The sequence below is a fragment of the Stegodyphus dumicola genome, chromosome 1 (genome assembly GCF_044657685.1).
Source record: "Stegodyphus dumicola isolate Sdum_Otavi_A_Nest chromosome 1, ASM4465768v1".
NCBI lineage: Eukaryota > Metazoa > Arthropoda > Arachnida > Araneae > Eresidae > Stegodyphus > Stegodyphus dumicola.
Window position 1 is genome coordinate 77152378 of NC_140768.1, and position 26795 is coordinate 77179172.

A 26795-nucleotide genomic window follows, 5' to 3' on the forward strand; every position below is an offset into this window, starting at 1 on the left:
ATATACATTTATGATCTAAAATTGTATGTGTATTCTAAAACTCATATTTAAGGAGAAAAATTAATTTGATGATTTTTTTATAGCAATCAATAAATTTATTCACATAAGACTCCTGTCGAACAAAAATCATATGGACATAAAGTATTTCAAAATGCTTAAAATAATTTGTGATCTATTCGTAACAAAAATACTTAGCGGTTACCTCTTATTATAACATTTTTTATGACCTGTACAATATGTATCAAATCGCGCGTTATACTAAAATATTCTGAGATCCCCATATTTGCGACTTCACTGTAACTGCAAGCTTGAAAAATTATTATTTGTTTATTTAATAGCAGACGTATTTTTGAAATAGTTAATTTACATCACTATGAAATTTAGAAGTCTGTTGCATTCAAAAATATGCTGCACGCGCCAAAATTATTGTTTTTCTTGTGTTCCCGAGCATGAGATTACTAAATCAGAAGATATTGCAATACTTCAAAATTTTGTTGACAAATTTTCGAATTTTCTAGTACTCACTGGAGCTGGAATCTCTACCGAGAGTGGGCTGCCTGATTATAGATCAAAGGGTGTTGGCTTATATGATCGAAGTTCTACTCGACCTGTTCAATATAAAGATTTTATATCCAGTGCACAAGTTAGAAAACGATACTGGTCAAGAAATTTTGCTGCGTGGTCAAGGTTTTCATCTACGCAACCTAACGAAACCCACATTTGTTTAGCCAAATGGGAAAAAGTAGGTTTAATTAATTGGTTAGTGACGCAGAATGTTGATCGATTGCATCATAAAGCTGGATCAGAACGTGTTACAGAATTGCATGGCACCTCTTATATTGTAAAATGTCTGAATTGTCGCACTTCTTTTTCTAGATTTCAATTTCAAGAACAACTTTCAGAACTCAATCCACATTTTACGATTAGAGCTACAGAAATGAGACCGGATGCTGATATAGAGATTGATCCTTCACTGGCGGGTAAATTTAATATTCCAGATTGTAGAAACTGTGGTGGAATTTTGAAACCAGATGTTGTGTTTTTTGGAGAAACTGTCCCAAAAGAGAAAGTTTTCCTAGTATATGATAAAGTATCTGAATCAGATGCTGTTCTTGTGTTGGGTTCATCTCTAGAAGTAACTAATCTCTTAACTTTATCTGTTTACTTTATTTATTCCAGTGAGGTTACATGTACACTTTTTTAATGCTAGAATTTATGTAATATAATTTTCCAAGCTTCCATCATCAAATGATAGCTTTGTTATCGTAGTTTAGTCAGAGAAGTATATTTAAACTGATTCAAAAATATGTATTTATTATGGTATATTTCAAATAAGTTGTTATAGATAATTTGTAATTTTTTGTTCATAAAATTTGTAATCCTCTATTTTGTTATTATTCATTTATAATTTAAATGAAGACAGCCAAAATTCATCTTTAAGAAGAAATCTTTTACTGGCAATGCGTTAAAAAAAACTATGAAAATATACAAAAATTCATATTCATGTTCATTCAGTTTCACGATCATGTTGGTTTTATAGAAAAACTACATTTTCAAGAAAGGCTGTTAAATAGCCATATTAAGAGTAATGTTTAGTAAATAGCCATATTACTAAACATTTCAATAGTTTATCAGTTGTTGCTGTTGTTGATATTGTAAACTTCTCCTTCAAATATCTATCACTATGAGACATTTTTATCAGGGGTTTGGTGTCTTGATATATTCCTGATGGAAATCTCAGAAAATGTAAAATATATTTTATATTTATTTGTTTATTTTATTTTGACATTTCTTAACTGTCTGAAGTGATTGTTTATTAAAGTTTCATTTTTTGCTGAGCTTGGTGCTTTTGGAATTGATCTCAATTCTATTTTGTTTTTAATTTATAATTTAAATTTATCATGGAATTATTTAAAGTTTTTTTTTCATTTGTGTCAAGTTTAAGTAGTAGTTGTTTGTACCTTTTGTATTGTTTAGCCCTTTTTCAGGAAAATTCAATTTGTTCTACTTTGCTATAACTGAATGTTATTTTTGAATTTGCTTTGATTTGGGTTTTAAGTTACCACTACTGAATTACTGCAACTTTCAGCATGATTTAGGTTTAGTTGCACCTAATTTTTCTATTTTATTTAAATTATACGTAATATATATACTGTGGTATCTCAGTATATATCATTAATCCATTCCAGGTCATTGCATGTATACCAAATGAAGCTTTCCATTTAGAAATAAAGGGAAAATTATTAATCTGTTCTTAAACAAAAATCCTGTTATTATAAACCTTTTATCACTAAAATACAAATGCAGTGGGTCAAATATAGGATAAAGTGCAGAATTGCCCACTTATTTGTTTGGCGCTTTTTGAAAGAGTAAGAATTGGGTTTTTGTCAATATTCTTTGACTTTTTAAGTGAAAATAGATCGATGTGTACATGGATAAAGTCAAGAGAGTGTGCAGTGCCAATTTTGTGCAATTCTGGGATGTTTTTTTAAGTGAAAATAGGTCGATGTGTAAATGGATAGCGAGTATGTGCAATTCTTAAAAACGTGCCAAGCAGTGCATTCTGCACTTTTCCAGAAATATATTTTGTAAGTAAATGAAGCACTGCACATGATACTATACATATTTTTTTTTTCTGCTATCCAGATCAAAGCAATTTTTTAACCCTTTAAGTGGCAATATTTTTTATGATATCTGTAAGAACATATTATACGTGCATATTAAAATATGTCAAAGAAATTAAGACAATCTATCAAAAGAAAACAAATCCAGATATGAAATACCAGGAGAATTTTTACATTAAAATCAAAAAGTAATTTGTTCTCATAGCAGTTTTGGGAAATTTGTGCTTTCTTAGCGAAAACCTTGGCCAATCAGAGGGTTAACATGCTCCAACACCTCTGTTCTCTGTCTGGTAATCAATTCCCCCCCCTTAACACTGTTAGCCAATTTAATAGTATTTTTGATTTTCACTGTCATGTCACTATTGTACACAGCATACAGTAAACACTAGCCAAATCCCAGATATGTATGCCATCTACATAATTTTCACAGTCTCTTTTTTTCACCTCCATTGTGATCCTAATGATTTTCTTCATTACTTGACTTTCCTAAAATTAATTTTCCTAAAATTCACTGTTAATTAATTTATAAAAAATGTACCCCAAAAAATACAAATTCTTTACAAGGATTATTTTTAATAATGGATTCATACTTATCACCAATATAAACAAGCTTGCTTATTCCACAGATGGGGAAAATGCAGAATCATCCACTGCTTTGCACGTTTCTCAAAATTTCCAACTTGAAAATTACAAGTCAAAGAATTGCACAAACTCAGTATCCATGTACACATCAATCTATTTTTACTTAAAAAAAATCAAAGAATTGCACAAACTTTGGATTGCACACTCCCTTGACTTTGTCTATGTACACATCGATACACGCCATATAAGTAGTTGATTCTGCACTTTACCCCAACAGAACAACAACAACAACCTTAAATTCAGTAGTTGCACAAGCTCAGTATTCATCAGTTTTGGTATTGCGCATTGGCCAAAACATGCATGTGCTTCATGCATATCTGGGTTACCACTTGAAACCTTTTTGCTGACATCGTAGTTCACATATAATTATTTTGACAATGTACAGCGTTGCCTTATGAATACTTTTGTGACTTTTTAGTGGGATAGCAGATAATTGGAAAGTACCAATGTAAAAAAATAGTTAGCATTGAATGCATTTTCTTGTAAAAGATACTCAAACAAACATTTCTTTGCAAAGATGGCAATGAGTTATCAAATGCTGTCTAAAATCGTCTGCAAGTTTGTGACTTTTCATGGGGGTTAGAGAGTTCCAAACATTTATTTGCAAAAATATATACATATATGTATATATGAATCAAAAAGCAAAAAAACAAAATTCCATTTAAAAAATTTTGAAGGCCCAGCCTAATTTGTCCAGGCTACATTATAAACTGGTAGAAAGCAAATTAAATAAAAATTTTAAATTAGAATTCAATAAAGTTCACTTTAAAGAGTAAATCATAGAAAATTTAATTATGCATGTATGTATGCATGAATGTATGTGAATGTGTAAATAACCATTAAATATGCAATGCTGTATATTCTGAAAATCAGAATTTTATTCGTTTACATCCAAAAATGGTGTCTGGTTATAACCAACACCTTCTTAAACAGTTTCTTAAACTGTTTAAGAAGGTGTTGTTACAACTCGTCACAGACTGGGGAAATCGTAGTGTATCTGTGTATTTTAATTTCTTCAATGATATTTTTGTATCTTAATTTTTTAATTAAATAAGTACATATGATTTTGCAAAAGATTAGTTAGCCCGCACTGCATAACATACATGCCAACAGTTATGAATGATGAGGAAAATTTACATATTTTGTATGAATGCATTAATAAATGCTAATATTTTAGGTTTTTTAATTTAATATATTTGTTATTAACTTTGATAAGAATGAACTGAGAATATTTCCATCTTTCATTTGATTGGAATGAACTGAAGAAAGATTTAATTTTTTAATTGATTAGTACAGATTGAGAAAATTTTCATGTTCCATTTCTGTATCTGAAAGTTGCAAACTTTGAAACGGATATATACTGATTCATTATCAGAGTGGATGTTTCTTTTCTTGATGTATATCTTTATATACTATATATTCTGGGTTATAACATGCACTTTTAATATGAGAATAATTACAGGTGCACGTTATACATTGGATATAAAAATGATAGATTTAAAAATAAGGAAAAGATGAAAAAAATGCATTTCTACATGTACCTAAATGCTGTTACTGGTGATTTTTGCAATTTTTTTTGGACCTAGTTCACAATACTTTCATCTAGGATAGGCCATTTCATTACTTCTTTCCTCTTAGCACATTCATTCTTTAGCATATTAATTACTGTGGTATTATTTTTCTTCCACTCATGTGTGGAGTTTTTGCCAATACCAAACATCCTTGCTGCTGCATTATTTCTATTTTCTTTCACAAAGTGAATTACTTTGCATTTGAAACCAGCAGTATGATTGTTTCCTTTGGTAGGAGCCATATTTACTGCTAAAAGGAACACTACAATAACTGTATTTCAGCTACAGCAAATGTGACTTACTAAAGCCTTCGATATTCACTTCAAAACCACACCTTCAAATAACTACAGAAAAAGAAATTGTCCGACTCCTAATTCTGTGAATTCATTTGGGTCGGAAGTATTCTGCATCCCAAATTATTTCTCCCTTTTCTGAAAACCTTAGAATTACATTCTTGTGAGCATTTGCATTCAATACAGCCTACACTCTTTGCAGAATCTCTCCTTGAGGTATTAAATCCCTCAAGCATTCCCCCCCACACACCAGTTGTTCCTTTTATCACATGTCAATTCAGTATACCATTATTCAAAAGCCTGCAAAAAATCTTTGAGTGAATGACTTCGAAAGATACAGCATTGCACATGTAAATTTCAGGTTTCTTCGTAATGAAAAGGGTGGGCATTATATGGCGAATATACCTAAAAATTTTTAAATGCAGTTCAAAATTACAGGGGCACATTATACGCCAGAATATACGGTATGTACTGTTACTTTTCATGTGGTTTAATATTCAATATTATCGGTTTCTTTGTTTTTGATCATGGTTTATGGGCAGTAGGTTTTGGCTATGAGAATACCAATTTCCTAAATTGCAAGAAAATGTTTTTCTTATTTCAAACCAAGACACAAATATGTATAATTTCTTCATATTTCATTTATTTATTTGGTGCTGTTCTGTTATCGGGACCAGATTCAGAAATAAATGTATGTGTAATAACATGTGTATGAATCTATGTGTGTATATGTGTTTGTATATGTACACAGGTATGTACATATACATACATACGTACATGCATACATACCTTTCTGAATTCGACCCGGATAACGGAAGAGTACCATTTATTTATTTATGTATGTATGTATGTATGTATGTATGTACTGTTACTTTTAATGGGGTTTAATATTGTAATGTTATCAATTTCTTTTATTTTGATCACGGTTTATGGACAGTAGGTCTTCTGTTATAAAAATACCAATTTTATAAATTACTAGAAATTTTTCTTTTCTAATTTCAAACCAAAGCAAAAATAAATTTTGTCAAAAAGTATGAAATATAAGTTATTTTTTTAATTTATTTATTAAAAACATTCACTTTTATGTATAATCAGATATTTTTAATCTAAAAAATATGTTATTTATTTACACAGTTTTGCTGTTATTTTTTCTTATAGGTTTACTCGGGATACAGATTCATATTAGCAGCTTCTGAGCAGAAGAAATGTATTGGCATTGTAAACATTGGTCCAACTCGAGCTGACCATCTCGCAAGTTTTAAACTAAATGTGCGATGTGGAGATATTTTACCCAAAATACAAGTGCCATTTAGTGAGAATACAAGCTTATGATACTAGTAAATTTTATATTTTCTTTATATTGTAAATTAAATTTAGAATATTATGTCATTGTTGTACATGTATCAGTTTTATCCTTTTGAGTATATTTTTCATATATGCTATTATATTACTCTGTGTTTCAAAAAGAATATACATATTATAAAGTGTTATTTTGTTCAAACTTTCGATAACTGCACCTCGGCTCTGCTATTGGTGATACGAATACATAGTCTAATTTATATTAATAGCTGCTAGATGTCAGTTGTCTTTTGTTTTGCATGGTAACCGTTACATGTTTAAAATGGCTACTCCGCAGCAGAAATCATTTTGTGTTCTCAAGTTTGCGAAGTGCAATTCCGTGATTACAGTCTAAAGACGTTTCAAGTTGAGGTACCAAAGCGATCCTCTGAATGGATGGAACATTTGCAGATGGTATCGACAGTTTGTAAATACAGGATGTATATCTAAAGGAAAGCATCCTGGCTGCCCTCATGTTCCCGATGAAAATGTTGCATGAATTCACACTGCTTTCCAAAGTAGTACTTCAAAATCAACTTGTCATGCAAGTAGGGAGTTACATCTGCCTACAACAACAATTTGGCGTGTTTTGAGACCTAGGTTGGTTCTGAAGCCCTACAAGTTACCTTTGTTACTGGCTCTGCATCCTGATGACAAATGCAAATGTGTGGCATTTTGTAACAAGATTATTGATGCTATTGACAATGATAACACTTTCACACAATGCATTGTGTTCAGTGATGAAATGACTTTTCATGTTAGCGGTCATGTAAACAAACACAATGTTCAAATTTTGGGCCTACTCGTACAGAACCCACATGCAGCTTTTGAACATGTACAAGGTTTGCCCAAAATCAGTGTATTTTGTGCAATATCCTGATCATCTGTTTACGGCCCATTTTTCTTTGATGGAAACACAGTTAACAGTCAGCAGTATCTTGCTATGTTACAAAACTAGTTGTTTCCAAGGCTGCATGAAGATATCTTCATTTTTCAACAAGATGGGGCACCCCCTCACTGGTGTTGCCAAGTGCGTAATTATCTGAATAAAACTCTACCAAACTGTTGCATTGGTCGTCAGGGGGCTGGCGACTTAGCATGTCTCAGCTGGCCTCCGGTGCCTGGATTTGACATCCTTTGACTTCTTCTTGTGGGATTTCAGTAAAGATAATGTCTATATCAGTGGCGTGCGGTAGGGTTTTCACGCAAGGTATGCAGAGAACAACAACAATAATAATAACAAAACCATAAAAATGTACATTAAACACTTCTTTAGCTTTTTATTATTCATTTGTATACAAAATCCACACATCTATCCATATTACTAACAAAATCATCAATTACATGATCATAAAACTCTGGTTTTGACTGTAATATGTGTAACATTTCTTTTTCTATTGTTATTAGAGATAAATTGCTTAATCTATCCTGGCTTATTGTATTGCGTGCATAATTTTTTACTCTTTTCATTGCTGAAAATGATGTCTCCACCGAAGCAGTTGAAAATGAAATTGTACAAATTAAATGTGCCAATTTATTTACTTCGCTGAGGGCATCTGTCAAATCATTCAGCATTATATACTGAATAAGTTTCGATAAATTCATTTCGTGGTATGACTCACTACGATAAAGAAAGCATAATTCATTGGTTAGCTTTACAAAATCGAAATGTTTTGCATAAGCATTCTTTAATGAATTAAGGCATTCCTCTGGAAATTTATTTTGATATTTCTTAAAAAAACTAAAATTCAATAGTTCAAAAAATTTGAGCAAATTTAATTTTTTAAAACGGACATCTAACTGACAATATATAGTGTCCATTAATTCATAATATAAATTTTTAAAATGTTGGTCTTGGTCTAAACTTCAGTTTTGTAAATTTACACGACGTTTTTTTTTTTTTTTTTTTTTTTTTTTTTTTTTTTTTTTTTTTTTTTATTTGGGGGACCCACTGCAGAAATAGTCTCTTCATAAACTTCATCAAATGCAACAGAAATTCGCATATTTTGAATTGCATCTTTTACTTCCTCTACTTGTTGACTAAAATATGCTATATCTAAGTTAGTTTTTTGTAAAATATCAAATAGAACATTAGTATAACTAAACACTTTGGCAAAAATATTTAGGAGAAAATTACCGTTAAATTCTTCAAAAAACATGTGATAACTCTTTGCAATATTAATTGTATCGTTATCCCAGCATTCTGAATTCTCAATGATATTTTCAAATAAATCAGATAGGCCTTGCCTTTCGCTTTTTATGGTATTTACCAAACGAGATGAATAGTTCTAACGTGTTGTAGCTAATTTTGGAAATTTTCTTTTAATAATTTCATTTAAAACATGATTTCTTTTTGTAGATAATGAAAAAAATGAGGTTATGCCAGAAATTGTTGCAAAAAATAATTTACAATCTTTTATAAACAATACAGATTGCGACGGAACTAAATTAAGTATATGTGCGCAACAATGCACAAACATAGCTTCTGGGAAAATGTCTTTTACTTTTTTCTGCGTCCAATTCAACGCTGCTGCCATGACTGTCACCCCATCATACATTTGAGCAATCAGTTTATTCTCACACCCCCAACTCAAAATCGTTTCTTGCACAACATTACACAAAGCTTCAGCTGAACGATCACCACTAACATTTTTAAAAAACAAAAATCTTTCCACTGGTGCACTACAATTATTAACATATCGTAGCACAACTGATAATTGCGATTTGTGAGATATGTCAGATGTTTCATCCAGCATAATAGCAACGAATGGCGTTTCTTTTACCTCATTTCTAATTTCTGAAATTACAATATTTTTAATCAATGCAATAATATCATTTTGTATTCTATTAGAGGTTCCAGAAAATACATTTGCAGTTCTTAGATGTGTTGCTAAAAGATCATCATATTTACTAATTAAAGTTATGAATTCTATATAATTTCCTCGATTAAGAGAAGTTATATTCTCATTGTGTCCACAAAATGCATCTTCTTGTTTTGCTAAGTAACAAACTACATCTATTAATCTCTTGAGAATATTTTTATTTCTTGTTACTTTTTCATTGTGTTGAACAATCGATGAAGCCTTTTGTTGATCTAACATTAAATCTATCCTGGCGGTACCAAATGTTTTTAATAGTATTACGGCATTTATGTGAGATTGTGTTTTTTCATGTTTCTTTGCAGCTTCGTGGAGAGGATTTAAATCACTATAGCCTTGTTTTGTCCAAATATTCTTGTCCTTTTCAATTACAACAAAAAGTAAACATGGCCAACAGTACAACTTATTCAATTCACTACAACCGATTAACCATTTAAATTTTTCATACATAGATTTTTGAAAATGTTGTACTACACACTGTTGTCCTGTAATCTGAACGTTTTGCGATAGAATAATATCCAGCGTCGGTCTACTTAATTTAACTGTTTCCTTTTTTGTAGTAATGTCTCATCTCGAAAATGGATTTTCCAATAAATTTTTAATTATTGAGACATCTGAGTTCTCCATTCTGAAATGGGTTATTTATTATGAATATAAATTTAAAGAATACAATAAATAAAATATGTACCTACGAGTAGTTGAGGTATAACTATAAAAACAGCTAAACTTACAATAATTCTACTAGCACTGAAGCAAAAATCGTGTCTTGTGTTGTATGGTGTCATATCGGCGGCGAATAAACAATGCTTCGGGCTTCAAAGAAAAACTTATATTTTCAGCAAACGTAGCATCACACGGCACCCACCGCTGCGGTGCCTCATCATCAGCCTGATGACATCAGGATGCTCATTGGTGCCGACAAACCGAACGTCTATTCCACATGCAGAGGATTTCACTGCACGCTGGCACAATAGAACGAATTGTTTCTTGTTCGGTCAGTGGATTAAATTATATTTATAAATTGTTTTTAACATTTGGAAATCATATATTCTCCGAAAAACATCTTGACAATTTTTAATAACAAAACCAGGTATATGGTGTTAGACAGATAATAATTTATATACCGTCTGTAAGACACAATGAATAGTAAAATTTGGACTGTTCTGTTAAAATTCGTTTCTTTTTTGTCTAATAAAACAAAATTGTTTTTCAGCGAATTATTTCAATAAATATAATATATCACCAAAATTACTTTACTGCACTAAAACATTTCTCTTTATATTGATGAAATACTTCTTTTATATTTCCATAAAAACAAAATCTTACAATATACTATAAATTTAAACATTAACCGTCTGCAAAATCGTATGGCCAGTTAATCAGTTAAAAAACCAAAAGCGCTTCAGCACGTAAGTCCCCGCTCTAATACAAAGCTTAATAAACCGTACCTTCGGATGATTCTGAATGCCAAGTGCAGGAAAAATAGCTGCACTTGCCTCAGTGCTACAGTATGCTGTGCTTCTCCAGTAGCCCATACATATAAAGTGGGATTTTCTATTAGTGCACAGTGCATACACATCAAAACTTCCTATGTTCGTTTGCTTTTGAATGTGTTACGTAGTGTAGCACTTAGTACTGCACGCACTGCGGGAATACAAGCAAGCAAATCAACATATATTTGAATATATTATAAATAATATTTATTATAAGATAGGTGCAGAAAGTTATTGTTTCTCATAATTTTGCCAGAGTGTGCAGTGTGCATCCTGCACATATGGACTGCACGCCACTGGTCTATATGCCACCACTCCCACAGAACCTGGAAGAGGTGAAGAACCGGATCCATATTGTCATAACATCAGTGACAACGGACATGCTTGCCCGTGTATGGGAGGAATTTGAGTATCAATGTGATATTCTTCGTGTTGCTGATGGAGGACATATTGAAGATCTGTAATCTGAACTTGAGAGGCTTGTACATATGTGTGTAAAGTTTCTTATTCATATGTCATACAGTTTAATAAATATATGCATTTGAAATACATATATTCTTTTTGAAACATGCTGTATAATGCCTTATATCAAGCTCTTTATAAATAGAATTTTTAGATACCTTTAATTTAGACCGCTTTATTTATTTCTGATGAACCACATCATCAGACGAAAATATAGTGTGTCAATAATTAAATGTCTGTATTCATGTTTTTGAGCAAATAAAAAAATAGATGCAATTTATTTAATCATTATTAAAATCCTCCATTTGTATCAGAAAGTACTGTGCAGTGCCAGATTTATATATAAGCTACGCAAGCTATAGCTTAGCCCCCACATTCTTAGGGGCCTCCAAAATATGCACCATATCCCAGATTTAAAAAAAAAAAAAAAAAAAAAAAAAAAAAAATCCCATATTGCTTATAAAGGCTGCAAATTTAAAATAGCTTAATGCTTCAGCAAGTCTAAATCTGGCCCTGGGATTGTGGATAAAGTACTGAATGCCAATACATTATGCTGGATTCAACGTTTTATCTGCAATCCCAGGGTCATTGCTATAGCTGAATGAACAGGCTTATTGAGCTCATGATTTTCTGTGTTTACATCATAAATATAAAATTGATGTGCTGACCACTGCAATGGGTATGTGCACTTGTGATTTTCAGTGAAATAATTTCATTGTGCATTTAGTTTTCAGTCTGTAAAATATTCTTCAATGTTGTTTATAATCTGCTGTTATCTATTGAGTAACCTTTTTGGTTTCTCTCTTTGTAACCTCTGTAGAGCTCCTCTTGTCTGCTGTTGAAATCATTATGTAGTCTACTGCAGAATTTTCTTGCATTGTCATACTCCTGTCCTTAAAAAAAATTCAATAAATAAAAAGAATGGACTATTAGAGCTGTATCCAGGGCCATCTTAATGCACGGGCCAGCTAGGAACTTGCCCAGGAGCCTTACAAACATATAGGCCCCATGCTAATCCATTTACATTTTATTTTCATGAGTAGTTGTTATAAGGGCCCTTGCACACTGATTTGCATAATAATAGACAGTCATATGGTCTTTTTGGCTGTGTCTAATTTCAAATCTAGAATTGAGTTTTTACAAAGGCTGTTATTCTTGATTGGGCTCCTGGGCAAGTTCCCAACTGGTCCATACATTAAGATGGCCTGATACCGTTCCAACAAGTTATCACTCCTTTTATTTATCTATATAATTAATCACTCTCTCACCCTAATAATTCATTTGATGCCAAAGTGTCCATTTTACCAAAAATTATAAGGGAGGAATCGTCCTTTTCACTATTGTCCTATGAATTCCAAACTTCTCTGTAAATTCTGTCAAGTAACTTTGTTATTTTAAATAGTTAATAGTGGATTTTTAAGTTCGTGAGTCTTTCTAAACTTAATTAGTCTTTAACCTGATTCTCAATTTTACAGAAACACCAAAATTACTATTAATATGTCTGTGCTCATATAACATTATTGTCATAAATGTCATATATTCTTCAACATATTATTGTATCAAGTTGATATTCATACAAAAGACAAAGTCTGTTATGTTCCTTTTGGGTCTCCAGTGTAATCTTTCACTTAAAAGTGATATGCAATGTTCATATAAGTACTCTGTAATACAGAAGACATTTTACAATTCTGTAGTATTATTTATAAATTATGTGCAATGTTCATATCACCGTTTGTACATTTTATGATCCCATAATTTCTTGCTTTTACTTAATGATGGAAGAAACAAGCTAGGAAGAATAGAAGAGTTGCCACAATAAAACAAAAAAGTGTTGCATGTACCAATAACATAAGAGCATATAAGAAGCATGCATGTAATATCTTTATTCCCTTATCTAAAGGTGAATTGAAGAGAGGTAGGCAATTCCAAATGTTTCAATGTATGTCTGATGACAAGTATTGTTCATTATTTTGTTTGGATACAAACTGTGGAAATTATAGAGCATGAGAGCAAGTAATTGAAAAATTCAGTACGAACTTCAATGGAATCAAATTTAGGTCCTCTGACTTATTAGGTTGATGTCATGACTATTATAAAAAATACCATCCATTAAAAGCATGCGTGAACATAAGCATAAGCAATACTTTCCTTATTAGCATTCTTATTAAATGTATTGGGTACTGCTCAGAATCTTTCAAATACTTGTTCATCTAATTCAGTTTTATCTCACTGTCATATGTCATGCATTTATACCATTATTTTAAATCAATCCCATATTCAAGTTGTTTATTTTACCCTCTCTAAACTAGGATTCATGTATCTTTTAAAATTTTCAGCCTGAAAATCACCTCTTGTCCCATATGTTTTGCCATTGAAAATTATCAACCCTCTTTTCAATCATACATTTATTATTTTCTGCTCTCAATAAAAATAAAATTTTATGATCAAATTTGCGATGGTATATTAAGTTGCAATGTATAAAAGGTAACATTTTATATGAATTTCCAAAAGCAATTTGTCTTAAATAAAGTCAAAATTTTCTTAAAGGGCATAAAACTGAAATTTTTGTGGAAAGTTGTAGTAGTAAGTGTCATTTTACATATTAAACCACAGTTTTTCTAGTTATTAGAAATATATACAAATGTAAGCATTATGTGATCTATTTATAATACAGGCAACCTGTATAAGTAGTCACTCCCAATAGAAGTCAACAGTTGAAATTTCTGAGTTCGGATAGATAAGAAATAAGCTTAAATCCAAGAATTAGTATGTGTGCTTTTCAGTGAAGAATCAAAATTCAGCTTAAAATCTGATTATTGCTCTGCTAACCTCTGGAAAGATCCATGAACCCAAAATGCTCAATCTGGTAGTAAATAAACTGGCCTTGGTTGTGATCATGGTAGTGCTGTTTGAATTACTTTAAATGGATAGACATATGCTGCTATGTTTCAAGACATTTCCCTAGCTGTTTGAAGTTTCAGGGATAAGAGGCATTTTGGTCTTTAAGTTCCATTTTGCAGAATGGTATTTGCTGTCATAGGTTTGGTTAAATAAAAAAACTTCTTGGAGGTGTTGATATTTAGAAAAGGACTGACTAAATCTCCAGACCTAAGTACCCTAGGGCATTTCTTGGATATTCTGGAACAAAAGCATAGCAAAATATCATCCTCATTCAAAAGCTTACTGAGATTAAAAGATGTCTTATTGGAAGAAAAGAATTCACTACCAAAATTTTTTCTTAATACAGTTTAAACAATATGATTGCTGATTTTGAAATTTGCACAGCAGTTGGTCTAATCACATGCCCCACTAGCTCAACTCAAACTGCTTTATCTATCTATCTCACTTTCATACTTTCCTGCGTATACATGATGAAGAGTAAATAATGATTCTTGAGTATGATATATGATAATTAGACATCTTTTTTATTATTTTTCATATATGAATGTGTCTTTCTATGTTAAATTTCATTCAATTATTTTACATATTTCTTGATAAATTGTCATTTTTTTTTTCAATTTAATTTTCATTACTGTATTTAACTATGATGTTTGACCAGTCAGTATAAAAAAGCTGCTTATCATTATAAAATTTGAAAGTTTTTTTTTTTTTAAATGAATGCAAATTATCCTCCCCCTTTAAGATACAATAACTCGGACATTCATTTAAAGGGCCCCCCAGCAGCCGAGTGGTAAAATCATTGAACATTGGTAATTGAAACCTGGGTTTGAATCCAAGTGAATGGGCTGGCTGCATAGGCATCTTCACGGTTTATTCCTTGTGGAACATGTATATGAGCCAGTTTCCCTTAGAAAGCTTCTTGGAAAGAGCTAGTTTCCCTCAGGTAGATAGTCCTAGTGTTCTTTGCCATAATCAATTAAACCAAACCGAACCTTTCATTCAAAATCGTGTAATTTTTTTTTCACTATTCAGCTTCAGAGTATGTATTGGGAAGCTGTTAGACCAACAAAGCCAGAACTTTCAGGATGCCATAATTAATTCAAAAGATGATAATAAGCAAGTCAAACGGAAAATAAAATAACTAAATACATCTATGAAATTTTTCTTAATTCTTTCAAACAAGGATTACCTGCTTTCTGTTCTCAAAAATAATTTTCTGCACAATTGAGCTGTTTTCTAAATTATGTATTTATTAACCGGACAATTAAAAAGGAAAATGGGAAAGGCCAACCCTTCAAGAAATACTTTTATTGAGCTGAGAGATTCAGGATAGCTATCAAAGCCATTCTGTGAATTATGAAAAGAGGGGGGGATATATGATTAGTTACTGGACATAGCCATCTTTTTAAACTACAAAAATAATGACCATTGTACTTGAACATTCCTATTCTAAAGGGTTAATTCAATGCATTAGATGAGTAATAATTCTAAGCTTCTTCATTCAGTGATAGAGAATTTTTTAATTTTTATTTATTTATTACTGCTTATTATTATTTATTTTTAATAGTAATGAGCTTCTTGCTGAAATCTTAGAAAAAGTTACATTTAAACTCAAAAGGAAATTTTATCTAACCATATATGTTTCATGATAAACTAGATAAACATGCTAAATGCATTAAATACTTAATGTGTCTATAATACAATTGATAACAAGTAAAATGTTTAAAAAAATACTGAAATTGTTCATTAAGGATTGACTGTAACCATTATGTATCTCCATAAGAGCAGTGTTATATAATTATTGTTATCTGTGTTGTGCACTGAAACAATAAATATCTTCTGAAAATGGTTAGTCTATTAAAAATTTAGTGAATTAGCAAAATGAAACAAATATGGGCATTATGTGAAATTTTTAAAGTTATTATTTTCTAACCATACATTGTATTAAGAAATTAAATAAAAATGCTTTTATTGTTTAAGTATGAAATTTAAAATGGGATTTTCAGATGTTACTTGAAGTGATTTTAATCACTGATGTTACTAAAGAAATATTATGAAACAAAAGTTTAGAAATTAAATATCATTCTTAGAGTATTCACATATGTAGCAAGAAATAATATGTTTAAATAATTATCTTTTTAAAATATGGTTATGGGTGAATTTATTAACTGAGCTGGAGCTGTGATTTTTGATTTACTATTGAGTGCAAAAAAAAAAACCTCTGACTTGCCATTTCTCTTCCATGATGTTTGCAAATTCATAAAAATCTTTAATCAAAAATCTAAAACCGCTGCTCAAGATCCTAAAAATAGGCCATTCTAAGATTTCTAAGGATATTTTACTGTGAATTATTGAATTTAGTGAAAAATATAATGTTGGATATATTTTTATAATTTAAACCTGAGTTGCTGATTACAAAGATTATTAATTTGTTTTCTTTACAGTATGTTTGCTTTAAATGAAAAAGATTTAGTTAATTATATTTCGTATAAATTATTTCAGTGGATCTTTAGAAATAAAAGGGCTAATAATAGAATCCATAATGGATAAAACTGTAAATTATTTCATTCTAATTTTTCAAACTGTTACCAAATAGAACAAGGAACTTCTATTTTACCAAATAGAAGAATTTGAAAGTCTTATAAAATAAAAGAGCAATGCAAAACAATTGCAAGAAATTTAAAAGTTTTGATGGTGTTTGCTTCTTAACAAATCAAGCTTGAAACAGGATTTCTTTGTGCGAGTCACTGTATGTTGTTTTATAACTTAAATAAAAATTTAAAGATGAAATTTTTATTATTTATTTTGGGGGATGTGTCAGAAAAGTTGCTGTGCTGATAATAAAAGACTTTATGACAAATTTTAATTCTATGCATTGAATTAACTTTAAAATCACCATTTTTTCCCCTACAGTGAACTTACCTGTGAAACTGATCCATATTTTACAGGTCATAAATAAACTTCCCTATGCTAGAGCAGAATGTTACTTCTTTAATGCAAGTGTGATGCTTTTCACAGATGATCAAAGTCCTTTTGGGCCATCTTAGACAGAATTCGTTTTACATGTAATTTATTTATATTTGTTTAAATATATAATTTACATAAATACCTTTTGGCTGTGTGCTAGCTGACATCGATCAGCTAGAAATATGTAGTAAACTGTGACTCTGTACAAATTCATAAGTTCTAGAATTTCTCAAAAATGTTTCAGAACTGTTTGCAAAAAAAATTAAACCTTCATATCTCAAATGTGTATATGCTATTGATAACTTTTGTAATGTCATGAGTATCATTACTTAAAAGTGATCAAAATTTATCGAATTGAAATTGGTTTCGTTTTGAATTTTAGAAGCATTTATGAAATTTTTATTACAAGAGATACTAAATAAAAGAATAAAAGAGAAAGCACCATAATGTAATACAGGGAAGAAGGAATACTAATAAAATACTACAGTATAACATATATTAGTATCTTTTATTACCAAAAATAGTTTTGTTTAAAGTTGTAGTGAAGAAAAAATTGAAAGGAGTGCACAACTGCATGTAAAATAAACTGTTTTGAAAGTTTCAGTATTTTCAAACTGGGTGGAGAGATATCATGTATTTTTTTATTTTTAATAAAGCATGAAAACAGAACCAGTCGTTATATGTTGCTTTGATTGTGGGATAAAAAATTGCAGTTAAATGAGCACATAACAGCTCACGGTTGTTTACCTTATAAGGTATTTCTCCCGCCTTCCTAGCATGCCTTCGTGGTTTGGTGGTCTGCAGGCTGGGCGCGTATTCCAGAGGTCCGTGGTTCAATTCCCAGTGAAGGCGGTTGCTGATTTTTCATCTTACCTGCTTCGAAATTACCTAATGTCTCTACAACTTACACAAGGGAGCTTCCTACTTCGCTCTTGCTGTTTGCGAATGCCTGAATGAACTGTTCCTTGACCGGTGGATAGGACGTGGGTCCCCCAAATTCACAAACTTCTTATCCTTGGCCTCATCGAAGTCTGGACATTACGATACGAGACATTGCCCTGTATAGGATCATCAAATCATACGCCAGGAAGAAGCAGTACGTGGACAATGATTGGCAAGTGTGATTGAAGTCTTCCAGCATGTGACACTGCAGCTGCTAAAGAGAATGAATACGAGATCATTCAGCCATATCAAACTGGGCAGGAATGATGGTAGTGCACATATGGACGTTTTGGACAAATGACTATGAGTGTTATTAAAGTTACAATAAAATAATTGCACGTGTAAGGAGACTTTCTGGCCACCCTGTGCAATGTACTACCTCGGTTAGAAGATCTTTTGTATATAAAAGTTTTATGATGAAATTTTCAAGATTACTTTATGTAATAAATTATTGTTTAGAAAGCAGTCTGGTATAGTGTTTTCATTTATTTAACAAATAATTATTCAAATTTCTTTATCAATGAATGGAAATCATTAAGTACTACGTCCTTTTCATACTTTGATTTTCTGTTCTGCATTTGATGCTTTGATTTCACACTTGTGATGCATGGGTGACGCCAACCAACAAGATGCACAGAGGGAGCTGGCTCTCAATCTGAAGGCGCCAAAAGTTTAGTTTCCAAGAGGGAGACCGACAGAGAAGTCATAGGGAACGCTCGTGGGAGCCATTAATGAAACCGAAATTAACTTGTATTTCTTTATATATATTTCATTTATTAGTATTGTAGTTTTAGTATTAGTTTGTGTTTGTGCAATAAAAGTTCAAAATAAAAAAAGTTGGAGTTATTTCTCGATGAGGCGGAGGATGAAGAAAGGGGTGATATTAAAACACTCGTTCCCCCCCCCCCACTCTTTAGTCGAAAAAAGGCATCTGCTGACATAATTATCGTATTCTTTCTTCATCAATAATATGGAATAAATTACTTGCTTCACTATCATAATATTCTTCCTGAAGAATGATAAATAAACATAAATCTACGTATACTTTAGGTCTTGAAAATGCCACCCCGCAACAGTACTTTCTTCTTAGTTTTTTTAACGATATATAAATCTTATTCGATTGCATCTTGAAAATAGATCGTGCTTTCTCTCTCTCTCTCTCTCTCTTTTTTTTTTTTTTTTTTTTTTTTTTTTTTGTCATTTCATGAATATTACGAAGGAAAACTTTTCTCATCAACAGTTTACTAGCTTTCTACCATCGCTTTGAATTGATCGTATCATTCTCATACCTAGAAGATTGATACAGTAGTTCCCCCCGTGGTTGTTACAAGCTCTGACTTTAAGTGCTGAGCTGTAGACTTCATGTTACGATGGGCAGCTATTGCCAGATACCGATCTTGAGAACCCGATCTTGATCCCGATGCCAGATACCGATCTTGATGGTCCTGAACCATCTGTGGAAATGAATATTTTCACAGATGGTTCAGGACTCGAGGGGGGTATTGGAGGTGCGATCGTGGTATTCTTCTATGGAATTGAAATACAAAATTGGAAATTTCGTTTAAATTCTATGAATTCTGTCTATCAAGCAGAAATGTATGCTATTTTTGAAGCTCTCAATTGGATTAAAGGCACATTGAAAATTAGATATAATATAAATATTTATTCTGATGCATTGTCGGTGCTACAGACCCTCTCGGGTCCTGAAAGTAAAAACTCTCTTGTATTTGAAATAAAAAAGACATATGCACAATTGAAGGATATACATAATATTAAGCTTCACTGGATAAAAGCACGTGCAGGATATGAAGGGAATGAGAGGGCGGACGAATTAGCTAAGTCTGCAGCTGTGGATGAAAATGTGATTATTAAAAATATCCCAGACTCTAGAAGAAGGGCCACCTCTACTCTATATAATTATGTATTGAACGAATGGAAAAATAATTGGGAACAATCTAATAGAAATTGTGGTTTACTGAAAAATATAAATATTGAAAAGAAAATGAAGTTATATAAAGATATAGATGCCAATCAAATGCTTACGGGACATGGACGCTTCCCTGCATATTTGAAACGTTTTGGATTGCAGGACAATGATATATGTAATATTTGTAATGTCACTGGAGACTCTATGCATTTCTTTGAGAACTGTGTTATTACTGGGAGTGCAAGGGATAGATATCAAAAATATTATAGAAGTGATTTCAAGAAAAATTATAAGAACTTTGTGGAATATTCTAGACAAATTATGAAGATTGTGAATAGCTCAAGAGAAGCCATAGGAATCTATGTGTGAATGGTGTTTTTGTATTGTATTTGCTTGGTTATGTGTTGTCTTATTTTTATTTTCTAACAGTTCTTTATTATTTTATTATGTTCGTTTGTGTGAATGTTTAAGGTCCAGTGATGACATGAAATTCACTGGTCGTATTTATGATTTTGTTTAGTTCTCTTTTTCCTAACTTTTTTGTTACCCGGTTCCTGGGGCTTTTGGTTTCCCGGGATTCATAGTTTAATATTTTATTTGTTTGTTTTTCTTTGTTAGTTTTTGAGCACGGCCGGGTCTCTGGCCCCTCGTTTGTTGTAAGATGGGCCGGCCCTTGTGATACGTCATATGACCAAGTGTTCTTGGTTAGGTGGGCTGAGGGCTGCGCCCCCGTTAATTCACCGATCTTGAGAAGCAGTTGTTAGGAACTTATGTAGACCTCCTTACAATAGTTACAGAATTCATAAATTGTTTGCATAAGTTAGAAACTGTCTGTCTTGAAATACGATTCTTCTGTGATTGTCTGCCCTACTTCTAACTGGCTGATGATTCGCTGTGGAGTGCAAGATTGCGCCCTGTCGTTGGCCGAGAGCCTTGAGCACCATACAAATGACAGTACGACTTTGCTCAGTTTCGCCCTCAATTTTGATGGGGAGTACTCCAGGGGGAAGGGTCCGAGAGTCTCCCACCCCTCTTCCACTATCACAACCTCTCCAGCTCGCCGCATATTTAGAGTATTCCCATGCCGCACGGACACTATACATTTACAAACCTCCATCCATTCTCCGGGATTCGAACCCGTGCCTTTTGGTACCGCAGTAGGTTTTCCTAACCACTATACCATTTGATTGGCTCTACTTTCTATAGATCATCCTAATGTTTGGTGTTTAGCGCTTTTGTGAATTCTTGATTTCTCTACATTTTCTGGTGAGATCTAAAGATTTTATGGTTGGCATTTATCTAAATTAACACTTAAAATAGCCACCTCTGCATTTGCTTTCGTTTTAAAAGATTCTTGAAATAAAGTTCAAATTTTTTTAAAAAAATTCTCTTGACAAAGTGAACCTCAGGGGTTGAAAAGTTTTGTTTATACCTTTTGATTTGATTTGATTATATAAATTTCGTTTTTATTTTCTTAATAAATATAGGTGTACTTTAAAAGAACTATTTTTTTAAATTTCTAATTCAGATTTCGGATTTTATTTTAATTAAAAACCTTTGACAATTAATCGAATGATGTTTTGTTATTATTATTATCATCATCATCATTAATAGGTTTGTAGGATTATTTAAGTTAAATCTGTAAAGATGCTAAAATATTCAGTATTGTCAGTGTTTTCTCCTACCTGGTAAGTAGTTGCCATGTCAATTTCTGCAGTTGGTAAAAAAATAAATAAGCCTATGGTGGTTAGAGAGTGATGGATCTAACTAGATTACAAAATAAATTTCTTTGCTTTAATATTTTATTGGATTTAATGAATTTGGGGTCATTAATTTTTATTAAATGTTCAAGTCTGAAAGCAGGTCTAAACCTCAGCTTGAAAGAAATAAAAACCTGTAGTGATACTTTTCGAACAGTGTATATGACGTTCGGTATTGTTCATAGGTTTCATATACCTATTTTAAGTCATAGAATATATTGCTTCCTTGTTTCTAGTATATAGCAGTATCCCTGTATATCAGAAACCAGAGGAAAAAATGCATGTAAATCAATTTCTTTGCTTCTGAAGGATGTGTATCTTCAACTTGTTGCGATTTGTAAATAATGATTACCGAGCGATATTCATCCCATTAGGCTCAAAATAGGTATCTATTTCAATTGCTAATACACGTTTGTAAATACTCATCTCGATATGTATGAAACAAAGCTTTGCTTTACATAAAAAATTTAAAATGTGCAGATGTTTGCATTAAGTGAAAATCTTTCAAATCGCCTTATTCGTAATGGTTAGGTTAGGTTATTTGATTACGACAAAGCCTTGAGGACTATCTGCCTAAGGGGAGGGATGCCTTCGTGTAGGACTTTCTAAGGGAATCAGACTCGTATACGCGTTACACATGGGAAAACCATAAAAACACCCATGCAGCCAATCCGTTCGCGGGATTCGAACCTCGGACCGAACTACCAGTGTTCAGCGACTTTAACGCTCGGCCGCTGGTGGGCCCCGAATTCATAATGACGACATTCTGGTCACGGTTGAATAGTTCTTACCTAGATGTCTCGGCTCTGCAATATTAATCTCTGACCACGGATAGTGTGATCGTAAACAACAAGAATATGCGATCTGGACGGGTTTATAAACGAAAGATAATGAGTGGGTGTAAAATATGCTCTACAAGAACTGTATATATTTTTGTTTTTCCCTCGCACATTAATCCACTTAATTTGGATTATGATAAGAATGGCGATCTGTGTGTGTTTATAACTCAAAAAAAAAAAAAAAAAAAAAAAAAGAAGCGAAAACTGTAAAAAGTTATTTTAATATTTTATATATATGCATTTTTCATTCAGACATGCATTTTTCTAGCTGCCTTCGTTGCTGGGCGGTTAGAGGTTCCAATTTCTTTTCTTTCTTTTTTTTTTTTTTCTAAAATATAGTGTTGCTAACAGAATATTAGTAAATTTGTTACTGATTAATTTATTTAATTCAACATGCAAATGGTATTATATTTTAAAGATGAAGTAATACTTGAATTTTGCACTATTAAAACACTAAAATTAATCTCGTTGGTAAATTACCAACGAGCGTCGTTGATTTGAATAACAGAAGACTGAAAACGTTCAGTGTTTTTTTCTCTCTAAAAAATCTTAGTATCTTCAAGATGAACACAACGAATCAGCATTTTGGAAGAGTAATCAAAAATACTACAAACTTAGCTATTTATTCTCAAGTTCCCAAAATTTTGAATATAGAATTTTGTTCATGACCTATTTCGAGTAAATGTGCGAGAAAGTAAAATTAGTGAAATGATACTACTGCCATATTCTTCTCCTTTTGAACGGTACAGTAATTAGCGAAAGCTGACTGTCACGCGTATGACTTTGGACTCCGGTTGGAATCGTGGATGAGGCATAAATGTATATGACAGTAATGTTAGGAAAATGAGGCACTTACAAGTCAGTAGATTATAATTATTCAAGAGGCTGTTTTTTGGAGATTAAAGGTATAGCATTCTCATATTCTATCCCCATGTGTTGTAATATGAATCGGACATGGAATTTAACAACAACTTATATTTTTCTTAAGTTTAATAGAATTTCTTTATGCGACAGATTTACATGCTTTGATGACACAGATTTTTAACTGGAAAATTAGTTAAGATTATTTTGGGTTATGAATTAATTTATAAGCTATATGTATTTACAACGGAACGTAAGCCTATCAACTGTGCTGTAAACAGTACAGAAATATATGAGTAACGGCTGTATAATAGACAAAAGGCGATACTGATTTTAATTTAAACATATTGCGGTGTAAATTTAACACATCACGAATGTGGCGAATTCTGGATAATGGTGGTATAGTTAACAATATTTTGCATTGCTTATAATGAGAAACTTTAGTTTGGGCTAATGTGCTCGTTATAGCTAACTTTGTTTCACTGTTTGCTCGAAAATTTGGTTATTAACTTCCTATATGTCTTCTGAGTATCTAAACAAAGTTTTTATAATGAACGTAGCAATTGTTGCGATTTATAATTTTTCAGATCGGAACTTTTTTTTTTTTTTTTCACAATCATTTAGAGTTTTCAAAGATTGCGAAACGAAGGGATGATAAATGATAACGTGTAGTGAGTGCATTCATATCGTCTGGGGAGATAACCCATGATGGCGTGACCTTCTATCATTCCTGTAACATTCTGGGATTGAATGTTCAAATTTTTGCTTCTGCAGTAATAAAAGAAGATTTTCCTTTCTGGATTTCTTTTTTTAGCCCTTCGCATTTTCTCTTCATCCATTATGTATGGACCTACGAAATAAGTTCTCTTCCAGATCTTTTATGGGGTAATTCAAAAAAAAAAAAAAAGTATAAGTGCTGTTATATTTTCTTTCACTTATTTAAGGGTAAGTGAAGTAGCTGACACGTGTTCTTGTGCGTTGCTTGTTTTTATTTACGAAATTTGCTTTCCAAGAAGCCAACGATAATTTTGTAAGGGATTAAAGTCTTTGTTTTCGAAGTGTTATAAGTCAGCATATTGATTAGATAATTCGAAGATAACAAGTTCAGTTTTATTTATCTGTTTATTATTAATTAATGGCTCATCTTCAAACGCTACACATCTCCACTCTTTATGTTTAAAGTTCTATACTCGGTAATTCTAATTCAGTTTTCGGAATTTTAATTGACTTGATATATTTGTACTTACTGCCGAGTGATAAGTAATTTCAAATACTTAAAATAACAAGAATCATGCTAATTTTCATAAACCCTGACTGATTTTTTGTTGTCTTAATTATAGTGATTCGACGTATTATTTTATCTCACAGTCACAGTGTGAAATAATCAAAAGATTTCAAGAAAACATTTTAATTATTTCATTTTTTTCTTGTATATATCACTTGGGAATTATAATTTTGTTCAATTAGTTTATGAATGGAAGAAGAAGCAGAAGAAAGCATTTTTCCACAACACAACAAACTTGTAGCATATTCAAGCGCGGAAACTAATACATTCTTATTACTTAAAATTATATCACTATAGCTTTAAAGAAAAGTATTTATACGTATATACTGTTGATGAAAAGATAAACATACTTTTAATCTTGTATTTTGGGTATAAAATTAATTTTTTTACATGCATGTGCTTATAAATCGCAGTTTTATTATCAGAATTTTCATTGCTGTTAACTGATACCAACTGTTCTCACTACCCGTACATAGTAACTAACGCTTTTGACATTAAGTTTTTAATATGATTTAAAATACCGAAAAGAATGTGTTGCTGAATTTAAATGCACTTCTAAAACCTAATCACGCAATAAAATGTATGAATGCCAGTTTAATAACTTAACAAGATTTTACTTCCGTGTCTTTGAACGCTCTGGATAAATTTAAGAATTTTCTTTTTCCAAGACTGGAATCGAAAGTCAAAACCCGGATTGCTGACTGCCTGGTGAAGGAAGGTAGAACATTTTCGAATCAATAACTGAAAAGATAAATATTTGGAGCTATGTTAGTTAGGATTCTCGATGACAGAGCAGATTCACTTGATATTTTTTTCATAGTTTTACGTATCTAAAATGTAAGTATGAACAATTTTCCATAAGAAAATCATCTACGAATACATTCAGCCTTAGATAATCTTGGAAAGCCTTGCCGTAGTTAATTACTAAGCCATCTTATTCCAAACATCTTTTGTATACGACTCTCATGATTTATGCATAAATTGAATGCGGTTTTCTGTTTTTCAGGTAAAACAAAATGTTAAAAAATCAGGCGTAGTAAATCTTTTAACATATTCTTAATGATTCTCTTTTCATTGCTTTAAAATCTTCAAAAACACTGACGAAGACAAAAATTATAAATATCTTTAAGCGGCCAGAGAGTGCATCGCGAGTTGTAGCGTGGAGAGTCTCGAGAGTACGTGGAGTTCCGAGAACGACCAATCAGAGTCGGGAGCTGTACTCTGGTGCTTTGCAGTGAAGCTCTCTCAACCTTTATAATCTGATAACCTGAAGACTGTGTCGCTGATTGTTCCAGCAAGTGTATAGTAGATCCTTGACGACTGTAAAACGTGACTTTGGAGCTGTCCTGATTAATATTGGTTAAATAAAGTGTTTTTCGATACTTCATCAAGCGTCGTCGTTATTCACTCCAAATCTACGAACCCCGTACAAACGTGAAGGAAGAAAATAACGTAACAATTGGTGTCAGAAAATAACGCAACAATATCACGAGTCAAGCAAGCCGTTTTCAATACTTGCCGTGCTCCTAAAAGAAAAACGATGCCTCTTCCAATCCTGTTGGACGGAAGCCTAGTTTGAAAATCACTAAATTAAATAATCAACTAAATAGGATACAAATATGGATATCTTCTATGCTTAGAGTAAAAATATACGGAGTGATTTAGATTAATGGTGCCAAAAATTATTTATTTGTTCTTATATGAAACAGCACTCTACATCCACTGACGTTAAATAACAAGAAAAAAGGATTACCCAGTTTTCTTACTTCACAATTACAAGTGTTGGATTTTGGCCTCTATTCTGCCCAGATATGTTCCAGGATATCCTGAGAAATCGATTTCGTTTTTCTTTATGGTCAAAGTTTTATGACAGAAGAAGCAGACGCTGTGTTCTTGGTGTATCCCAAACAAGAAATAACAGAACGTTAACTATGGTGATCTTGGTGACCAGAGATTAGCTTGGCAAATAATTTCTCTAAACTGTTTCACTAAATACTTTCTTTAAATCGTT

The 26795-nt window shown here is 31.9% G+C and overlaps 1 protein-coding gene across 2 annotated transcripts; it reads left to right on the plus strand.

The window, feature by feature from the left end:
• Positions 1-279: 279 nt before the first annotated feature.
• Sirt4 (NAD-dependent protein deacylase sirtuin-4) lies at positions 280-18570 on the plus strand. Of its 2 annotated transcripts, none has more exons than XM_085816464.1 (3): positions 280-1135; positions 6289-6467; positions 11097-18570. In XM_085816464.1, the coding sequence occupies exons 1-2, from the start codon at positions 374-376 to the stop codon at positions 6460-6462; spliced, it is 936 nt and encodes a 311-aa protein (XP_085672590.1). In that variant the 5' UTR covers positions 280-373; the 3' UTR covers positions 6463-6467; positions 11097-18570. The 2 variants fall into 2 exon arrangements, with proteins under 2 accessions (XP_085672590.1, XP_035205069.1); XM_035349178.2 differs by having other exon boundaries at positions 281-1135; positions 17947-18570.
• Positions 18571-26795: the final 8225 nt, after the last annotated feature.

Excerpts from the sequence above, each read along its gene's own strand:
- Sirt4 (XM_085816464.1), top strand. The coding sequence starts at position 374 with ATGAAATTTAGAAGTCTGTTGCATTCAAAAATATGCTGCACGCGCCAA. Across the intron at positions 1,136-6,288 it reads TGTTGGGTTCATCTCTAGAA|GTTTACTCGGGATACAGATT; the intron begins GTAACTAATCTC and ends TTTTTCTTATAG.